Here is a 20,783-nt window from a genome sequence, read left to right as displayed (position 1 = left end):
TATTCTATCTATTTGCATTTCAAGTTATGAAAATGATTCATTAAACATGTTTGTGGGTTTTACAGTAAAAAATTTAACTTTTTCTACTCGGATTTTGACATTTTTGTCTGAATTTAGATCAATTGTGCTAATATAGTATACCAAAATGAAAAAATAACTCAAATTTCAGATATTTAAAGCTGTGCTGAAAGTAACGATACCAAACAAGGCAAGATAAACAGTTTTTAAAGGTGAGCTATAGAGGTAAAATCAAAAGTAGTCAAAAACGGCCAATTATACCCTGACCCCAGAAGGTTAAATGCCCAAGTTTTAGATTTAAGGCACAAACTGATAGCTGGACATTCTCCTGGTAGAGAGTTCTTCCCTCCAGGTCGTGGCGAGCTACTGAAACAGCAGAGGCATGATTTAACACTGGGCACCAGCTGCCTTAACCAGACTCCTCCGTCGCTAACCGCCTGAACCCAATGCCCCACCCCTCCCCTGCAGCTGAGCCGCAGACAAAGCTACGCCACACAGCCCCAGAGCATCACACTGCTACCACCGCTGTTGGTATGATGTTCTTTCTATGAAATGATGCGTCACTTTTAAGCCAAATGCAACAAAAGTCAAAACTTTTTCTCTTCAGTCCACAAAATATTCTCCCAAATATCTTGTGGAGCATGGAGATGTTTTTTTGACAAATGTGAGATAAGCTTTTGTGTTCTTCTTGGTCAGCAGTGGTTTTGTCCATGAATGCTGTTTTTGCCCCGTCTCCTTTGTATTGTTGAATCGTAAACTCTGACCTTTACAGAGGAAGGCAAGGCCTTCAGTTCTGGGTGTTGTTGGGATTCGCTTGACTTTTTCGGTGAGTCGTCGATGTGCTAATGGAGTAATTTCGGCCACATCTTTTCTAGTTTTCTCAGTTTGTGGATAATGGGTTCCAACATGGTGCACTGGCGCTCCAAAGCTGTAGAAATTGTTTTTAATCCTGTCCAAACTGATAGATCTCAAGACTTCTCGCCTATTTTTGAATTTCTTTTGGTCATGGCAACGACGTGTTTCTTCTGGACGTCTTTTAGCCTGCTTCCCTTTGTCAAACAGATTGTACTTGAGTGATTTCTTGATCCAGCAGGTCTGGCCTTAATCAGGCCTGGGTCTGGTTGGTGAAATGAAACTCAGTCTTCCCAGAAATATTTGGTTAATCACAGTCAATCTACGATTTTCAGTTTGGATGTTTTTTCGCTCACTAAATGAAATCATCATTTAAAATTGCATATTGAAGTATTCAGGTTATCTCTGCCCAATAATACAAAGTTGTTTTACGCTAGTTTTGTTAGTTTTAGTGAATCAGTGTTTTTGATCAGGTGACATCCTCGGCCGGGCTCTGAAGAACCTGGATGGATTGCTGCAGATGCCGTATGGCTGTGGGGAGCAGAACATGGCTCTCCTGGCCCCCAACATCTACATCCTCCACTACCTGAAAGGCACACAGCAGCTCACCGCAGCCATCATGGAAAAAGCTACTAACTTCCTCACCAGTGGCAAGTTTTTATTGTTTCCTCTAAGAAGGAAATCATTTGAATCACTTCAACACACACGGTTCAAGAAACAAGCCGACAGGAGGCAGAACATTAGCCGCAGTTTCTGGTCAAATGTGTCATTTTCCTCATCTGTCAGCAAGAGTCATTGAATTTCCCAAATCTTGATGTACACATGCAGATCCATAAACAAATGGAGTCCAATCATCACCATAGCAACAATGTCTCGATCATGGTGTCCCTGTTGTTACAGGATACCAAAGACAGCTCAACTACAAAAGTGCTGACGGTGCTTACACCACATTTGGAACAGGACCAGGAAACACTTGGTGAGAACATCACTGATCAAACATGTCACAAACCAGAGAGGTTACACTGGTTTTTAAATGTCCCACCAAACAGAAGACGTTTCTTCAAGTTTGACTACCCATTAATAACATAAACATGTCTACCTCTAATACTTAAAATAATTCTCCATTTAATCCTTTGACTAAGCCAACATTAACAATACCTTTTGGTTAATACTGTGTAATTTAGTAGGTAGGAAGGAGCATTAGAGCCACATAAAAATGTTATTGATCATTATTAGAATAAAGTCAAATTTTAAAGCTTAAAGTTATTTTACTTTAAGAAAAAGTCTAAATACTATTTCAATAATAAAGTCTTAATACTGTTTTGTGAAAAAAGTCAAATTCAAATCTAAGAAAACAGTTGAAATGATTACAGTTGTTGCTTCAAACGACTGCTATACCCTGTATAAAATACCTTGAGTAGATGTAGTGAAATCAATCAGTGGTCTTGTGATACAGCATAGATCCTCTTTATTCCACGAGCGTGGAACCATCGGTATCCTTGCATCTGTACATTAGCAGCCATTTCCTTTTATACAAATCTAACCACATGCAGCTTTCTGCACCACTTTCTGCTTTTCAGTGTACTTGTACTTACTGCCACGCTGTTTTTATTGCTACAAGTGACATCAGTTCCTTCCTTGTTACTAAAACTGAGTCTGAAGTACGATTTCACTAATTCAGAGGGTAAAGCAACCGTGGCAGTTTGTCCTGAAATAACTGTGATATCCACATTTCTGCTTTTGTCTCAAAATACATTTTCAAATTTAACCTTGAAATTTCAAGTTTATTTTCAAAATGATCAGTATTTCTTTCTCTTAATGTGACCTCACAGCCAAACATTTCCATCATTGTAAGACGTGTAAGTGTTGTTTTCTTTCTGTCAGGCTGACTGCGTTTGTGGTAAGAAGTTTTGCCAAAGCTCAGTCTTTCATCTTTATTGATCCCAGAAAGATCGAAGAGTCTAAGACCTGGCTGCAACATAAACAACAAGAAAATGGCTGTTTTGAAAAGTCTGGGAAACTCTTCAACAACGGAATGAAGGTAACCTGCAGTTCTTCGCTGTTAGACTGTGGAAACAGCCTCCAGTGTGGACGAACTTTAACAAATTTTATTACTATTGTCATGCAAACACGGGAAACACTGTACTAAATACCGTAATAGCTCACACCAGTATATTCTATTATTTTATTTAAGAAATAATTTCCATACATCTTGTTCCATTCACACCAGCACTGCTTTCTATGTAGCATTCACACATATTTATACTAAATACAAAGTATGCACTAGAGACCAACTTGGGATTAGTATCTTGCCCACAAATATTTGGCATGCAGGCTGGAGCAGCTGGGAATCAAACCACCAACCTTCTGATTAGTAGATGACTACACAAACTGTTTATAAGGTTGGGGAAACCCGAGGTGAAGAAACATCCATCTCACTGGAAATACAATGTCCAGATGAACAAAATCAACTTCCCGTTCATCTCTTTAGCTGGATGTTTGAACATGCATGAAGACATTCATGATACTAAAACCACATGCAGCTGAAAATCATTTTCATGACTTCATATCTCTGAATGTTGGTGCACTGATGATAAAGTGTCTATGATGTCTTCTGTTGACAGGGTGGTGTATCTGATGAAGTGACTCTCAGTGCGTACGTTACTGCTGCCTTCTTGGAAATGAATACATCCCAACATGTGAGTAGCTGTGTGCAGATCAACAATGGATAATATATCGAGTGTGGGAGAGAGTATGAGCGTGCAGCGTTTAAAGCGTGGAAGTACTGACCTTACTTTGAGTTTGATTCCGTAAAAGGTGATGAAAACATTAGTGTCCGCTGTTCACTGTGTGGGAAGAAAACTTCTTTTTACAGCGAAAAAAAAAACCTAAACTTTTGTGGGGAAGTAATCAGTAATTAGTTACTGATTACTTTTTTCAAGTAACTTGACCAACACTGCCCACTACCAGCCAACATCACCAGATGACACAGCTCACCTTTGTTATTTCTATTGGCCTTTTTATATGGAGTATGCATCAAGATATTAAAGCAGCTTCAGTGTCAACAATGCAAGTCATGATCATTGTTAGTGATGCCTGTGCCATTCTGAGAAGGGTAAGTGTGTGGAAGTGTGAAAAGATGCCAGAATAAACTTGTCAAAATCAAATAACTATCTTATCTTGACTAAAGGGGTCCAGACAAAAATACCGGCAAATATTTGAGTTTTATCAATTTTTAAAGTATTTTTTTCTTTTGTGCACAGCTACTGACTTGTTGCAGGTGCCTCGGTTGGCTCCAACAAAAACAATTTTCTGTCTCATTCCACCCATTCCCATTTTTCCCATGTACTCCTTAAATTGTCCTGACAAAATAAAGGCTGAAGTGCCATTGATGACACAATTGTTAAAAATTCCATAAATTTTAGTCACAAAAACAAAAACAAGCACTGGTAAACAATTTGGGGTCTGAGTGTGCCATGATGTGTTGACCTGTGGAACCAGCACGCTAATACAGTCTGGATCAGCTCTCTGTCTAAAAAGTCCTAATCTCTGATCCTATGGGTTTTACTCAGGAAGCAGTAAAGAACTTAGGTGGAGGGTAATGGGTGAGGAGACTCTCTCACTTCTAACTGCCTCTGGTGTCGAAATATCTACCCTGCATGTCTCTGATAAAAACAGGGGACCTAAGCAGCCTTGTAGGCCTGGTGTTCATTGGCCACTTCTCTCTAGACCAGTGCACTTGGCATAACTTCACCCTTGACCAGTGCACTTTGTATAACTTCCCTCTAGACCAGTGCACTTGGTATATCTTCGCCCTTGACCAGTGCACTTGGTATATCTTCCCCTTTGACCAGTGAACTTGGTATATCTTCGCCTTTGACCAGTGCACTTGGTATATCTTCCCCTTTGACCAGTGAACTTGGTATATCTTCGCCCTTTGACCAGTGCACTTGGTATATCTTCCCCTTTGACCAGTGCACTTGGTATATCTTCGCCCTTGACCAGTGCACTTGGTATATCTTCCCCTTTGACCAGTGCACTTGGTATATCTTCCCCTTTGACCAGTGAACTTGGTATATCTTCCCCTTTGACCAGTGAACTTGGTATATCTTCCCCTTTGACCAGTGCACTTGGTATAACTTCGCCTTTGACCAGTGCACTTTGTATAACTTCCCTCTAGACCAGCGGTCCCCAACCCCCGGGCCTCGGACCGGTACCAGTCCGTGAGTCGTTTGGTACCGGGCCGCGAGAGTTATTTTATCGTTTTCATCGTTAACTCGGTTTTCCTGGGTCTTTTCACGTGTGTTATGAATAAACCGGTATTAGTTTTATTTTGTTGTATTTATCCGCGACACCTTGAAGGCCGGTCCGTGAAAATATTGTCGGGCATAAACCGGTCCGTGGCGCAAAAAAGGTATGGGACCGCTGCTCTAGACCAGTGCATTTGGTATAACTGGGCTTAATTTAGTGGCTTGGATAGCTAAGCCCAAGGCTCGGTTACTTTTAAAGAGTTGGAATAAACTGTAAGAGCTTTTCATACTAATGTAGATTAATACTTGGGTTTTTAGCTTTACAGTTTCATGAAGGGTTAAAAACTGGAAATATCTATAAATTAGACTTTTAGAATGCAGGATATTTTATTCACCCAGTTTAGCATGAGCAAATCAAAAGCACAATCAATTAATAATAAAACGGAATCAAATTACTTATCTAATTAACCTGCTCTCAGCTAATGCTGACTTTGTTCTGATCTCTGTGAAGAGAAAGGTTGTAGAAAATAGGAATCTGGAGTTATTTCTTTGATCCTTACTGTATGGAAATCCAAATCTTCTTGAGTCCATAATCCAACATGGCAAATTAAAGCAGAGAGAAAAACAAAAAATGCAAAACCAATTTGCAGGTTCACATTTTGGGCTGAGCGGTTTACCTCTCTGGCGTCTTTGCTGAAATTTTCACTTGAGATCTAACTGTTCATCATGCAGGGGACAAAGGGAAGAACCTTATATTTCTTCTTGGCTAACCTTTATATCTGTTCACCCCTTCTTCCCCCCTCTCCTTGTGGATGCATCTGGCCTCTCCCATTGTGACATCCACACCTTATCATCCTCACTCTATCAATCTGACTTACACATACATGATTTAAAACAAAGTTTACATTTTAAAATCACTTCACTACATTTTCTTCTTTCCTATGTTACTCTTAACATAGAAAACTCCATTACATATGAACCTTTAGTCTCATATAAATATACTTTTATTCATATTTGTTTATTTTCCTTCTTTGTCTGCCTCTGTCCGCTGGGAGATGTTTTTGCAGCTTCTCATCCTCTTTATTAAATACAACATATTGGAAAACATACTTGCCTGTCTCCCTTCATATGCAGATGAACTTGCATGCCCAATTCCACTCTCACCCCTGCAGGTGGTCAATCCTTCAAACTTGGGTCCTCTACCAGAGGCCTGGGAGCTTGAGGGTCCTGCGCAGTATCTAAGCTGTTCCTAGGACTGCGCTCTTCTGGACAGAGATCCCTGAAGTTGTTCCTGGGATCTGCTGGAGCTACTCGCCTAGTTTGGGAGTCACTGCACCTGGGACCACCGTGACCTTCACTCTCCACATCTTTTCGAGTTCTTCTCTGAGCCCTTGGTATTTCTCAAGCTTCTTGTGTTCCTTCTTCCTGATGTTGCTGTCGTTCAGAACCGCTACATCAATCACGGCGGCTGTCTTCTTCTGTTTGACTACCACCACTATTTGCAGTTGGTTAGCCAACCCAACACCAATTTTGTCTGTCTGTATCTAGAAGTCCCACAGGATCTTAGCTCGGTCATTCTCCACCACCCTAGGGGGCGTCTCCCATTTTGACCTTGGGTTCATACTCAGCACCGATTTTTCTGTATACTATGCCGGCCACTTGGTTATGGCGTTCCATGTATGCCTTGCCTGCTAGCATCTTGCACCCTGCTGATATGTGCTGGATTGTTTCAGGGGCATCTTTACACAGCCTGCACCTGAGGTCTTGCCTGGTGCGATAGACCCCAGCCTCTATGGATCTTGTACTCAGAGCTTGTTGCTGTGCTGCTATGATTAGTGCCTCTGTACTGTCTTTCAGTCCAGCTTTTTCCAGCCACTGGTAGGATTTCTGGATATCATCTACTTCCTCTATCTGCCGGTGGTATATACTGTGCAGGGGCCTGTCCTTCTATGATGGTTCCTCGCCTTCATCCTCTTTCTTGGGTTTCTGCTGCCTGAGGTATTCACTGAGCACGCGGTCAGTTGGGGCCATCTTCCTCGTACTCGTGGATATTCGTTGTTTCATCATGGAATGTGGTGCTGACACTCACCAGTCCCTGGCCTCTTTCCCTCCATTTAGCATGCTGGACTTTGGGTGAAACCCTCCATGCATGGTCAGGAACTTTCTTGTCTTGATGTCAGTGACTTCTATCTCCTTCTTTTGCCAGCTTATTATTCCAGCAGGGTACCTGATGACAGGCAGGGCGTAGGTTTTTTGATAGGCCGGATCTTGTTCTTACCGTTCAGCTGACTCCTCAGGATTTGCATGACCCTCTGCAGGTACTTGGTGGTAGCAGCTTTCCCAGCAGCCTCTTTGTGGTTTCCATTTGCCTGTTGGATCTCCAAGTAGTTGTAGATGTCCTCTATGTCTGCAATGTTGCCTTAGTTAGATTCCCTCAGTTCTGCCTACCTTTCCTCTCTTTGTTGTCATCCGGCTACATTTCTCCAGTCCAAATGACATTCCAATGTCGTTGCTGTATATCCTGGTGGTGTGGATCAGTGAATCGATGTCTCGTTCACTCTTGACATACAGCTTGATGTCATCCATGTACAGGAGATGGCTGACAACTGCTTCATTCTGTAGTCAGTATCCGTAGGGACAGAGGATCTCCTTGATAGATGGTGACTTGTGCTATGGGCTTGAAGTTGGCCTCTAGTGTTGTATGCCACATCCCCATTGAGTTCTTGAGGAAGGCTCTTAGAGTCCTGTTGAGCTTGTACAGGTCTAGGCATTCCAGGATCCAGCTGTGGCGCATCGAGTTATAGGCCTTCTTGTAATCAATCCAGGCAGTCTCGACTGATTGTTACCAGTAGTTGGTGTTTTGCACCTCTAGTATTCTTGCCAATGAGTGGGGCACAGGAACATGTGTCTGTTCATCTTAGCCACTATGATGCCTGACAGGAGCTTCCATGTGGTACTGAGGCAGGTTATTGGTCAGTAGTTGAATGGGACCGATCCCTTCAAGATTGTCTGGCCTAGCTGGATGGGACAGATTCCTTCAGGACTGTCGGGCCTACAGTTAACCATTCTGGGTGTCTCTCGTCACCTAACAGCTGGTTCATTTGTGCTGCCAGACGCTCATGGAGTGCAGTCAGCTTCTTCTGCCAGTAGGCGGGAGCCATACTGGTGTATGGCAAGGTGCTGGCCAAGGCTGTTAGTCATTGCTTGGCAGTTTCCTTGGACAGCTTGCTATACTTCTTGGGCACCGTCTTTGTCACACTTTTCTGCAGCTCCGATAGTTAGCTATCTTCCCTCCTTGATCTTAGCCTCTAGTAATAATAATAATAATAAATTTTATTTATGAGCGCCTTTCAAGTCACCCAAGGACACTTTACAATAGGATAAAATGCTTAGTAAAACAATGGCAGAATAAGAACAATAAAATAAAAGCACAAGATAAAATTAACAAACAGTGGATTCACAGTGAATATGCAGATTTGAACAGATGAGTTTAGAGTTGGTATTTAAACTGGGGGAGAGAACCAATGTTTCTTATTTCTGGGGGCAGAGAGCTCCACAGCCTGGGAGCAGAGCAGCTGAAAGCTCTGCTTCCCATGGTGGTGAGGCAGAAGGAAGGTACAGCAAGCTGGATAGAAGAAGAAGAACGAAGTGAACGGGCAGAACAGGTGGTGGTGAACAGGTCAGAAAGGTAAGGAGGAGCGAGGTTATGAATGGCCTTGAAGGTGAGCAGAAGAAGTTTGAATATTATCTGGAATTTCACAGGGATCCAGTGAAGTTCCTGAAGAACAGGTGATGTGCTGGTAGGAGGGGGTTCTGGTGATAATGCGAGCAGCAGAGTTCTGAACCAGTTGAAGCTTATGGAGGGATTTTTGGGGGAGACCATGCAAAAGAGAATTGCAGTAGTCAATACGGGAGGTAACAAGACTGTGGACAAGAATGGACGTAGACTGGGTGGAAAGAGAAGGAAGCAATCTGTTAATGTTACGTAGATGGAAGTAGGCAGAACGGGTGAGATTATTGATGTGAGATTTATAGGAAAGTGAACTGTCTAGGATGACACCAAGGCTCTTAACCTGAGGAGAAGGGAAAACTGTGGAGTTATCGATGGTGAGTGAGAAATGGTTCGCCTTCAAAAGGTTGGATTTGGTGCCAATAAGGAGGATCTCAGTTTTATCCTCATTGAGCTTTAGAAAATTAGAGGTAAACCAGGATTTTAACTCGGATAGACATTCTGTAAGGGAAGAAGGTGGGAGGGAGGAATCAGGTTTGCAAGAGAGATATAACTAGTCTCCTTCTTGTGGCTGTTCAACCTGTAGCCAAGCAGCTCTCTGATCACTGCTGCCGTAGTGTAGATCAGCTTGTTAGTCTCGAAAATCAAGGCTGTAGGTATCGCATTTACAACATCTAGCAGATCTTCACATCTTGGTAACCAGATACGGGGGATCTAGGTTTCAAGTTTTGCCATGATCCTATCTTTCAGGTCAGTTCCTCTCGCACTATAGCACTTGGGGCTTGGTACAAATCTCGAGTGGAGGTGATGACATCTCCCCCCTGACCCCCTCTTCCTCCCCTCCTGGCTCCCATGGCATTTGTTGTGGAAGTTTTCCATTTAAATAAAGCCTGCAGACGAGCAGTGAGCGGTAGCTAACAATCTTTAATCCAAACACACAAAGAACAGAAAACCAAGCTTGTGGAGAGCCTACATGACCGCGGGGCAGGTCAGCAGAGTCTCCCTGAGACCAGCATGGCTCTCAGTTAAATACCTTCTCCAGGAACAAAAGGCAGTACACAGCTGTTTAACACCTTAAGGTTCACAAAGAGACAAAAGACTCTTCCTGTGGAGTTGTCTGCTTCCCCCAACTTCCTTACTACACCCCCACCATTTGTCTTACAGTATGGGTGTCAGACATGTTAAAATGCAGTGGCACCAAGGCATCATACAATAAAATAATGTGATTAATACATAAGTAAAAGAAATTCCTATACACATTTGTGTTGTACCTCGTCAATCTCTTGCTGTGAGAGCAATACCCTTCTTTCGAATGTTGGAACGCTGAGCTATTAGTTGTTTTGCCGTCAATGTGGATGCTGGGTATCGAACATTCCATAGGTCCCTCATCCTCTTCATGTAACCCCTTCCGCCAGGGTTACTTGTATAGTAGCATTCCAACAACGCCCTCCAATGCCTTCTTGTTCCAGTAATTGATCTGGGCGACATCCGAGCCAGTATGCACATATATATATATATATATATATATATATATATATATATATATATATATATATATATATATATATATATATATTAGGGGTGCAACGATACACAAAATTCACAGTTCAGTTCGGTTCAATACTTTGGTCTCGCGGTTCGATATTTTTACGATACAAAAAAATGTCATGCCTTTTTAATTTGTCATTTATTAAAATTATAAATATATATTTTAACTCAGAAGTACAGTTTTTAAATTTAATGTTGCTGAAACAACAAAATAATTTAAAAAATCAATCTATCTGATTGAGAAATCACTCATGTTTGGAAAAGAGAGGCTGGCCTGTAGGTGACCTGTGGAAATCTCACAGTCTAAGAAGACTAACCTGACACTTTTCATATCCTCCCTGGTGAATTTAAAGTGTCGGTCCACCGAGTTAATGTGATCCGTGAATTGTGGAACGTCCTGAGAATTGATTTTCACCCAGGTGTCATCCACATACCTGAACTCTCACCAGCAAGGACTGATATCACCACCCAACCTGTACAGTGTTTTTTCAATATGTTCTTTATATTGTAAATACTACTAGAAGATTGCTCCAGTCTTTGCTTGATCTGTACTTTCCTCTAATTGCTGTGTTTTCTATTATCACGCTGATGTTTTGAGTGACTGAATCAGGAACTCTGCCTCCTATTCTTCTCACACTGGGTTTAATGAAAGAAGGTTTCTGTTTGTCCATTAAAGTTCTTTGTTTTGATCTTTTAAAGGATCCTGTGATGATCCAGAGCCTGGCTTGTCTCAAGGAGTCTCTCAGTGACCTGAGCAACACCTACACTACAGCTCTGCTGGCCTATGTGTTCACTCTGGCAGGAGACGTGGAGACCCGAGCTCACCTTCTGCAGCACTTAGACACAGTTGCAGTGAGGGAAGGTGAGTCATCCTCTAGCAGGACATCATTCAGGCTTCATTAGCATCACTGTGACTGTTATTGTGTTTGTAGGAGGTTTCCTCTACTGGTCTCAGACAGCAGCAGAAACATCAGCCTCCCTGTCAGTGGAGATCAGTTCTTATGTGCTGTTGGCCAAACTCAGTGCCTCCCCGACTGCTGAGGATCTGGGATATGCCTCTGGTATTATCAGGTGGCTGACTGGGCAGCAGAACTATTACGGAGGCTTCTCCTCCACTCAGGTACGACACCACCCGAACAGTATGAAGCTCATCTTTGAGTACAGTCTTAGACAAAACCAGGGACAGAAGAAATAATACTGAAGCTTTCATTTTTCTATCAGATATGTAAAACAGATTTGTTTTAGCAGGCAGAGAAGTTTTTATTCTTTAGTTAGAATATGACATTTAAGTTTTGTCTAAAAATTCATTGTTTTAACAGAATAGCAATGTTACCTCAGACTTCTGTACACCAACTACACGTAACAGCCTGTAAATAACAGATCACCTGCGAGTTTATACCTGTAATTTCTATACTTTGATAATTCTCAGTTAAAGATATTTTAACCTGTTTAACGTTTATTTAACCAGGAAGTGAACTTTGGAAAACTTGAGATTAAGGATCTCTTTTGTGAGAGGGTCTCAAAGTGACACAGGCCGTTTTAACTTAATGTCTATTCCACTTAAGCCCATGAAATATGGAGACATATGCTGTGTGTGTTAACCACAATGAATCCATCCTGTAGGACACGGTGGTGGCTCTTCAGGCTCTGGCTCTCTACTCCACTCTGGTGTTCAGTGCTGAAGGTTGGAGCACAGTGACAGTTCAGGCTCCCAGCAGTCAGCTGACGTTTGATGTAAATCAGGGCAACAAACTGCTCTACCAGGAGGAGGCGCTGCAGGACGTGTCAGGAAAATACAGGCTGGAGGTGAAGGGCACTGCATGTGCTTCAGTGCAGGTCAGTGACAGCATCACGTGAGAAGCTCCTGGTTGATGTCAGAGAAAGGGTTTCTTCTTTTTCTTTTTCCTTATACAACTTCAGAGAGCATTAGCATTGTCACATGTAATAAAGCTCATCTTGCACATGTATTGTCATACACAATAAAGACATTAGACCTGGCAGTAATAACTGTAGAGAGTACAATGCTATTTTAAACTAAATTGGAGAACTGAGCAAAAATAAATGAACTTTCTGTCTGTATCAGAATCAGGGAAACTATTAATCCCACAGGGAAACTGAGTTGTCATAGCAGCAAATATACAACAAACATCAAGCACTCGTATAAAATGAGTGTAGATATAACAGAGATACTCATATTAAGATGAATATAGACATATAGGTATGACTATAAAAGTATGTGTGCTAATATGTGTCATGGTGTAGAACAGTGACAGCAGGGTGCATTGAGGTGTGATTAGTTCTGTTCCACACGTGACCCAAGTGTGTTTCCCAGATTTCTGCCACCTACAACATCCCAACACCTGCTGATGTCACCACTCTCAGTGTGAGAGTCCATCTAGAGGTCAACACCAGTGAATCTGCTAGACCCAAATTCACTGTGCAAATGCAATCACTGTAAGTATGTGACAGGTGAGAGGAGCGCTCTTTACCCGTGTGGAGGAACTGCTGGAAGATGAAAAGCAAGTGTGCACACAGGTCAGTATAATCACACTGTTCAAACACAGGTACAGTGGAAAGGAGGAAACTACAAACATGGTGATCCTGGACATCAAAATGCTCTCTGGATTTTCCCCAGACCCCGAGTCTTTGAAGAGTGTGAGTAATTAGACAGATTCTACCAACGAGTGCATCTCATGTGATAATTGTGAGGATAATAATAAAATGATGTCATCTCCTCACAGCTCAAACGTGGCCTCCTGGTGAGTCGTGTTGAGCAAAAGGAGGATCACGTTCTGGTGTACTTAGAGGAGGTAAGTGAAAGTCACCGTGGGGACACCAGATGATGATCTTTGGTACAAACTGTGTCTGCGATTGTTTCTGTCTCGTCCAGTTATCAAAGGACACACCCATCAACCACAGCTTAGAGATCATCCAGGAGCTCCCAGTGGACAACCTGAAGCCAGCCGTGGTCAAGATCTATGACTACTACCAACCAGGTCCAAGTCTAACTAAGCTTTACTCCAACAGCACACTGACACACTTCAGAGGATCCATCAGACTGAACAGTTCATACAAGCTGATGTTTCCATCAGTGACTCAGAGAAATGACACGTTCATGTTTTTCTACCATGTTTCTGTCAGGTGACCAGGCTGAGACCCAATACATGTTTGTCTCGTGAGCTGCAGGTACGAAGCTGTAACAACACACAAGGACACCTTTCACACACGTTCATGTTCACAGCATCAATGAAAAGAACTTTGAGCTTTTACTAACTTGTATTCTTCGTCTCACAGTTTGAAGAAGGTGTGGCTGGTCCTGAGGTTTAAACCTGCATTTGAATAAAGATACTTTTCCTGCTCACATGTGTGTAAGTGTGTGTGTTAACAGCTCCAGTATTATTAATGCTTCTTTAATAACAGGCTTCATTATTAATAATCGGCAGAATGGAAATTATAGTGCTGTGAATGCACCGCTGAGACTGGCCTCATGCCACATTTCTGTCTTTGTGCAGGTTTAGACAAAAACAAAAAGGTGCAAGTGGGCAACAAGTGGGCAACAAGTGGGCAACAAGTGGGCAAAACATTAAAAGAGCTAAACGTGCTCGTGGGAGACATTGAGTGACAGCTGGCAAGTGACGTCCACGGAAATACAGACAGAAACGTGTGTGTGTGTGTGTGTGCGCGCGTGTGTGTGTGTACGTGTGTGTGTGTGTGTGTGCGCGTGTGTGTGTGTGTGTGTACGTGTGTGCGTGTACGTGTGTGTGTGTGTGTGTGTGCGCGGGCGTGTGTGTGCGCGTGTGTGTGTGTCTGTGTGTGTGTACGTGTGTGTGTGTGCGCACGCGTGTGTGTGTGCGCGCGCGCGTGTGTGTACGTGTGTGTGTGTGTGTGTTCGCGCGGGCGCGGGCGTGTGTGTGCGCGTGTGTGTGTGTGTGTGTCTGTGTGTGTACGTGTGTGTGTGTGTGTACGTGTGTGTGTGTGTGTGTGTGCGCGCGCGTGTGTGTGTACGTGTGTGTGTGTGTGCGCGTGTGTGTGTACGTGTGTGTGTGTGTGTGTGTGTGCGCGGGCGTGTGTGTGCGCGTGTGTGTGTGTGTGTGTCTGTGTGCGTTTACGTGTGTGTGTGTGTGTGCGCGCGCGCGCGTGTGTGTGTGTGTGTGTGCGCGCGTGTGTGTGTGTGTGTACGTGTGTGTGTGTGTGTGTGTACGTGTGTGTATGTGTGTGTGTGTGCGTGTGTGTGTGTGTGTGTGTGTGTACGTGTGTGTGTACGTGTGTACGTGTGTGTGTGTGTACGTGTGTGTGTGTGTGTGTGTGTGTGTGTGTGCGTGTGTGTGTACGTGTGTGTGTGTGTTTGTGCGTGTGTGTGTGTGTGTGTGTGTGTGTGTGTGCCTGTCTGTGTGTGTGCGCGTATGTGTGTGTTTGTGTGTGTAAGCTGGAGGAGGTCTGGGCCTCTTTGCTTAGGCTGCTGCCCCCGCGACCCGGCCTCGGATAAAGCGGATGAAGATGGATGTGTTACATGGAAAAATACAAAGATCAGTTTCAGAGAGCTTGTTGGAACAAATGTGTCATTATTAATAGTCTTGTAACGTGCACACAGTCACTACATGAATCTGTGACTGTTTAGCTCAATTTGAATGTTAAATAATTAAATAATGTGGTGGCAGATTTCTTTTCTCATGTATTAATTAGAGATGGACCGATCCGATATTACGTATCGGTATCGGTCCGATACCGATACCGATACGTAATAGTTTGTGGAGCTTCGCAACCCGGCATTTCATCTCCGACAAAGTTATCCCCGACAGAAGTAAAGCAAGTGTGTAAGTCCATCTCTGAATGTTTGTAAAGCATTCCTGCGTTAAGCTTAACAAGCGACTGCCTCTTCTTGCTGCTACTTCAATCATGAAACTGCTTAATGATCAGCTGATCGGCTTTTCTGTCGCAAGTCCGTCTCTCTTGTTTGTTTTTGGCCCACTTTGCACCAGAAAGAGGAAACCAGCGGCTGAACAACAACAGCAGCACGTTTAAGCTTGATAAGCTGTTGTTAGAATTTATTTAATATTACTTTCTACACCAGGATCTTTTTCTACAGCTGACGGCTGGTAACTGTGCAGGGGCGGATCTAGCAAAGTTTAGCCAGGGGGGCCGATAGGGCATTAACAGGGAAAAGGGGGCACAAAGACATACTTTTCTTTCTTATTCTCATTTAAAATGTCGAGCTTTTAATAAATAATTATCTGACACCCAAAGTTTTAATTTGATGTAAAATGAATAGAAGTCAATTACTGTATATAGTGACTATTAAGTCTAATATATATACCCTAGTAAGCTATAGTACTTTTTCCTTTGGGAAGGTACCATCTGTGCAGTCTGCAATTTTGTTGAAGAAAGATGTTGAATCTATTTAATATTTCTTGAAAAATAATTGATTTCTGTGCATATTTTTTCACACTGCATCAAATTAAGGTTGATTACGTCGATTAAGCATCATGAGGTGGAGCGTGAGGGGTGGTTCCCTATTTTTTATTTATTTATTTTTGTTGTTGCTGGGAGTTGGAACCCTACTAGTCAAGTTGCTTAATATTTACGCTAAGTACTCTTTAAAATACCAGAAAAGGGAGGATGGTGTAGGTTTAAGTCTATTAGATTGATCAGTATTGCTGAATTATGAAATTTTTTTTTTTGCATACAGGTATAACAGAATAGCTTTAGTGTAGTTGTTGTTTTAAACTTGAGTATGAACTTATACAAAATGCAGCAAGATATTTAAAAAAACAGTTTTATTGATTAAAACACACTATATCGGATTCATATCGGTATCGGCAGATATCCAAATTTATGGATAAATTTATATCGGTATCGGACATAAAAAAGTGGTATCGTGCCATCTCTAGTATTAATCACATATTTAATCACATCTCATTAGTTATAGTAATATCACTTTCTCACTTTACCATAGTGAGAGCACTCCTGTCACTAGTTTACATGCACGTGGAAAGTTACCACAGGGAGGCCGTTGTAATGGGAGACGTTAAACAGATAGTGGGACTCCTGCTTATCAGGGATGTAAATCTTTAGGTGACGGCCAAGCAGAAAACAAGGTCATAATTCTCTGTGTGAGGGAGGAGGTATAGCCCCCCCTGTGAGAGGGGGGGCTATACCAACATGTGAGAGTCTGTGGATGTTCTTTGTCTGTGTGTCTGTATAGAAGATGTAAGGGCGGTGGCCACAATTCAGAGATGGTCCTGGTGTTTCACTGGGATGCTCTCTCCACATTGCAGTGTGTTTATTAAACCCACTTCAAATCAAGCTCACTGACTGTGTTGCAGGTTATTGTTAAATTTTCCACGACAATTTGGCGTTGTCGGCAGGATTCCTCCGGTGAGTTTCACTGAATCACGGGCACGCAGTGACTGGCCATCCTGAGGTAAAATGGCCTCAGTCCCACCGTTGTTTTCAAAAAGGGGGAACCGCGGTGTGTGCTTCAGCGACTCACACATGCAGGAATTTTTAAAAGAACCAAGAGAGGCACTGAAAAGGATCTGCAACGGTGAGATGTTTTGATTTGGGAGCATTTTCAATCGGACCAACAGGGAAAGCCTCGCTTCCTTACTGCTGCAATTATTGGGTGCAGGTTCCTAGAAACTTAGTTTGGGTATTCTAGTGGGTATTCTTGTTGCAGTGGTAAGTGCAGGATCTTAGAAGCTCAACAAGTTCAGCCTTCTAGTGTATGGTTTTTTAGCAGTTTTGCACCAGCAAAAAAGGCAGAAAGGCCGGACAGCAGACGCGCTTGTTCGTACAATGGCAGCTGGGCCCAGCAAATGGGGGCGTCCCTACAGGTGGTCCGGGTGAAAACCCAATTTTTATTTTTTTATCTTGTTTTATTTTAATTCTTTGGCCATAGAGTTTGGTCTGGTTAAAAAAAAAAACAAGTGTGAGAAAGAAAGAGCTGTCGACAGAGAAAAGAGTTGTTGTTTTTTTTGTTGTTGTTTTATTTTTTTTTGGACGGACCGCTGGGAGGGAAACCTCAGGAATTCAACGCCTAATCTCAGGACCGTCATGGGAAAGGACTCTGTCCTTAGTTTACGGTGTTTAGCACTTTTGCACCACAAGGAAAAGGCCGGACGGTGAACACGCTTGTCCGCAAAGCTGAGCTCAGCAGTACGGCCGTAGGAGGCATCCCTCTGCCTAGTCCGTGCAAATCCAGGTTTTGATTGCATGATTTATCTATTTTTTCTCTTTCAGAAATATGGGAAAGAATACATGCAGTATGAAGTGTGTAGAAACTGAGGAATGCAGTAAAGAGAAGTGTGTCTGTGTGTAAGAGGTGCTGTGGGTGGTGTATAACCAAGAGTGATGGACAGAGATGTGTTAAAATGTGGACAGAAGAATAAGAGAGGGAAAGTGTTAATAAGTAGTGATGAAAATGATATTAAATCTGTCTTAGTGTGCTTGTACAGGTGGCTACTGTTGTGGAAATTTATTAACAAAGCCTGCAGACACGATGAGCAGTTAAATGGTGATAGCGGCTTGTCCGTCTCTTTTAGTTGAGCTACCTTAATAAAACTATTTATTTGAACCCTTTTGCCTCCTTGACTCCTTTTTCTGACCCGGACACTTTTTGTTACTTCCCCCTCACCACCTAGACCCCTCAGGGGAACGTAACAAGTGTTGCGGGAATTGCCGTCTTGTGTGTGACTGGGTGCAGTAAGGAGTGTATGTGATGTGTGTGTGATCATGCGCGTGAAGGAAACGCGGGGAGCGGAAGAAGAAAAAAGAGAGAGAGAGAGTGTGTCATGGTTAAAAAAGTTAGCAAGCATCTCCCCTCGCGTCTCCCGACCACGGTCAGGGGACTGACGGCGAGGAATGGTTAACACAAGGATTTAAACTTATTCTACGCTAGATTCGACACAGCGAACAGCATGAGACCGGACAGTGTGCGCACCGCGGATGACGTCAGTGCGCACACTGTGTCTGAGGAGGATGTGTGGATGTGCTTCAGGAAGGTGAACGCGCGCAAAGCTACTGGTCCGGACGGGATTCCCGGCCGCGTCCTCAAGTCATGCGCGGCTCAGCTGGCTGGAGTGTTCACACACATCTTCAACCTTTCCCTCTCTCTGTCTGTAGTCCCAGCCTGCTTCAAAATGGCCACCATCGTCCCTGTACCCAAATCCTCCACCATCTCCTCATTGAACGACTGGCGACCTGTAGCCCTGACCCCCATCTTGAGCAAATGCTTCGAGAAGCAGGTCAGGGACTTCATCTGCTCTGCACTACCCGACTCACTGGACTCTCTACAATTCGCATACCGCCACAACAGGTCCACTGATGATGCCACAGCCCTGACACTACATACCGCCCTCTCGCACCTGGAGAAGAGAGACACGTATGTGAGAATGCTGTTTGTAGATTACAGCTCAGCATTCAATACCATTGTCAGGAAATCTGGTGTATCATTGATGTAGCTGGGATGCTTGTTCGGGGTTAGGTAAGAGGCAAGCTAGGTCTTATAAAGCAATTTCCGGTGTACTACCAAATCATGGCCTGGCCACTGTTGCATTTTCCTTCCTTGTGTCACACATGGGTCCATCTTATCCCAGATAGCAAATATTCACTGAAACAATGTTAAATCAATATCAGGCAATTCCATTGAATCAACATCAAAATCTGATATTGAATTTACATCACTTTTGCACCCTCCGTTAATATTAAAACAATGTCAGAATTTGATATTGAATCATTGTTTATTTCTTAGCAAAAAACAATTTCAAGTACAAAGTCATGGAAAGACAAAAAAAAAGACCTTTCTGGATCATATTGCACACATATGCAGATGTTTTGAGGCAATTTACTTTGTATACAGCAGCCATAGAGCGAGAGTCAGGGTAAACGGTGGGAAAACCGAATGCAGGGCTAACAAAAGCACCCTTTTAGCTTTATAACGGAAAGACATGAATTTATGACATGAAAATGTTTGTTCAGAGTTGAATGTTTTCCATGAAATTTATACTTTTCTCATTTTGTATAAGCTAGCTTTAGAGATATCATGTATATTGTAAACCAAATTGACTATGTTGTAGAACTCAAGCTATTAAATTCCAAGACTTGGTGAATCTTAAAACAGCGCAAATAATGTATAAAGTAAGAAATAAATTGCTTCCCAAAGAAATCTGTAAATTGTTCATAGAAAGAGAAGGTGGGTATAACTTAAGAGGGAAATGGAATTTAAAAATACAAAGTGCTAGAACAACTTTAAGAACTATGTCTATCTCAATTGCAGGACTTAAATTATGGAACGGTCTAACGGAAGAAATAAAAGACAGTCAAAACATAAAACAGTTTAAAGTAAAATATAAAAACCTAATTTTAAATAAGTATAAGAATGAAGAAAACGGGGTTAACCCAGGACGGTAATGTTGCTGGTAATGGTGTTGTGGTTCTTTTTTTGTTTTGTTTTGGTTTGTTTGTTTTCCATAACTTGTGTATCTGCAAATATACACATTCTGTATTTTTCATATGAAAGAAACTATACTGTGGTGGGGCTTGCTAATTTCTTGTTTTTGATTTATGTATGTTTTGTTTTGTTTTGCTTTACTTCATATGTTTCATATGTTGTTTGTTTAATTTAAGACAAAAAAAAAATTAAATGAATGAGAGGTAAAACTTGAAGGGGTAGGGACAAATAAGTAAATACTTCAGCCTACTCCTTTTCAAACAAATACTGGAATGATATTTTGTAATGATTGTGAAGGCACATGTTTGAAATGTTTGAAATAAAAATGAACTGAACTGAACTGAACTGAACTGAACTCTCTAATAAGCAGAAGATAGTAAGTATGTTTTGTTTTATTGCCCTACCTAGAAAGTTATAACTGATTAAGACCCCCAAACACAGATCAAACACAAAATTGCTTAATGATGGACTTGGTGACAAACTTTTTGAACCCAGATAACGTAAACATTATTTTATTGCTTTACAGCCCGGTGATGGTAAGGTCTTGCAGTGGATAGAGTTCCTGCCCCCCCCCCCCCCATACATATATTGTATCATATCATATCAAATGTATTTATATAGCACATTTAAAGACCAAAGTACACCAAAGTGCTTTCCAGTAAAACCATGATACAGATAAAAATCACAATATGAAATATAAATTTCAGTTTTGATCTCTCATTAGGAGAGATTAAGGTTTAAAAAGTACTGTTTTAGACGTGATTTAAAAGATTGAACAGAATCTGATGCGTGAATATCAAGAGTTAGATTATTCCAGAATTTGGGTGCGGCAATGGCAAAGGCGCGGCCTCCTCTGGTCTTCAGCTGAGACCTAGGTTGCACTAGTAGCAGTTGGCCTGATGGTCTTAGCTGGTAGCTGGTCTGTATAGCCCTAAGA

The 20,783-nt window shown here is 42.2% G+C and overlaps 1 protein-coding gene across 1 annotated transcript in view; it reads left to right on the top strand.

The window, feature by feature from the left end:
• Positions 1–13,781, top strand: part of LOC146672912 (alpha-2-macroglobulin-like) — a 41,521-nt gene extending 27,740 nt beyond the window's left edge. The window contains exons 24-36 of the mRNA XM_085401365.1: positions 1,344–1,520; positions 1,771–1,846; positions 2,755–2,911; positions 3,495–3,569; positions 11,098–11,260; positions 11,331–11,518; positions 12,022–12,234; positions 12,731–12,852; positions 12,963–13,053; positions 13,140–13,208; positions 13,289–13,394; positions 13,540–13,584; positions 13,693–13,781. Of these exons, the coding sequence (XP_085257491.1) occupies positions 1,344–1,520; positions 1,771–1,846; positions 2,755–2,911; positions 3,495–3,569; positions 11,098–11,260; positions 11,331–11,518; positions 12,022–12,234; positions 12,731–12,852; positions 12,963–13,053; positions 13,140–13,208; positions 13,289–13,394; positions 13,540–13,577 (1,475 nt within the window). The 3' untranslated portion in view covers positions 13,578–13,584; positions 13,693–13,781. The remainder of the gene's footprint in view (positions 1–1,343; positions 1,521–1,770; positions 1,847–2,754; positions 2,912–3,494; positions 3,570–11,097; positions 11,261–11,330; positions 11,519–12,021; positions 12,235–12,730; positions 12,853–12,962; positions 13,054–13,139; positions 13,209–13,288; positions 13,395–13,539; positions 13,585–13,692) is intronic.
• The last annotated feature ends 7,002 nt before the right edge of the window (positions 13,782–20,783 follow it).

The sequence above is a fragment of the Rhamphochromis longiceps genome, linkage group LG3 (assembly GCF_057381845.1).
Source record: "Rhamphochromis longiceps isolate RC_006_pf linkage group LG3, R_longiceps_female_GT1.1, whole genome shotgun sequence".
Lineage (NCBI taxonomy): Eukaryota > Metazoa > Chordata > Actinopteri > Cichliformes > Cichlidae > Rhamphochromis > Rhamphochromis longiceps.
The sequence above is the reverse complement of the archived record's forward strand: the minus strand, read 5'-3'. Positions and strand labels throughout refer to the sequence as shown.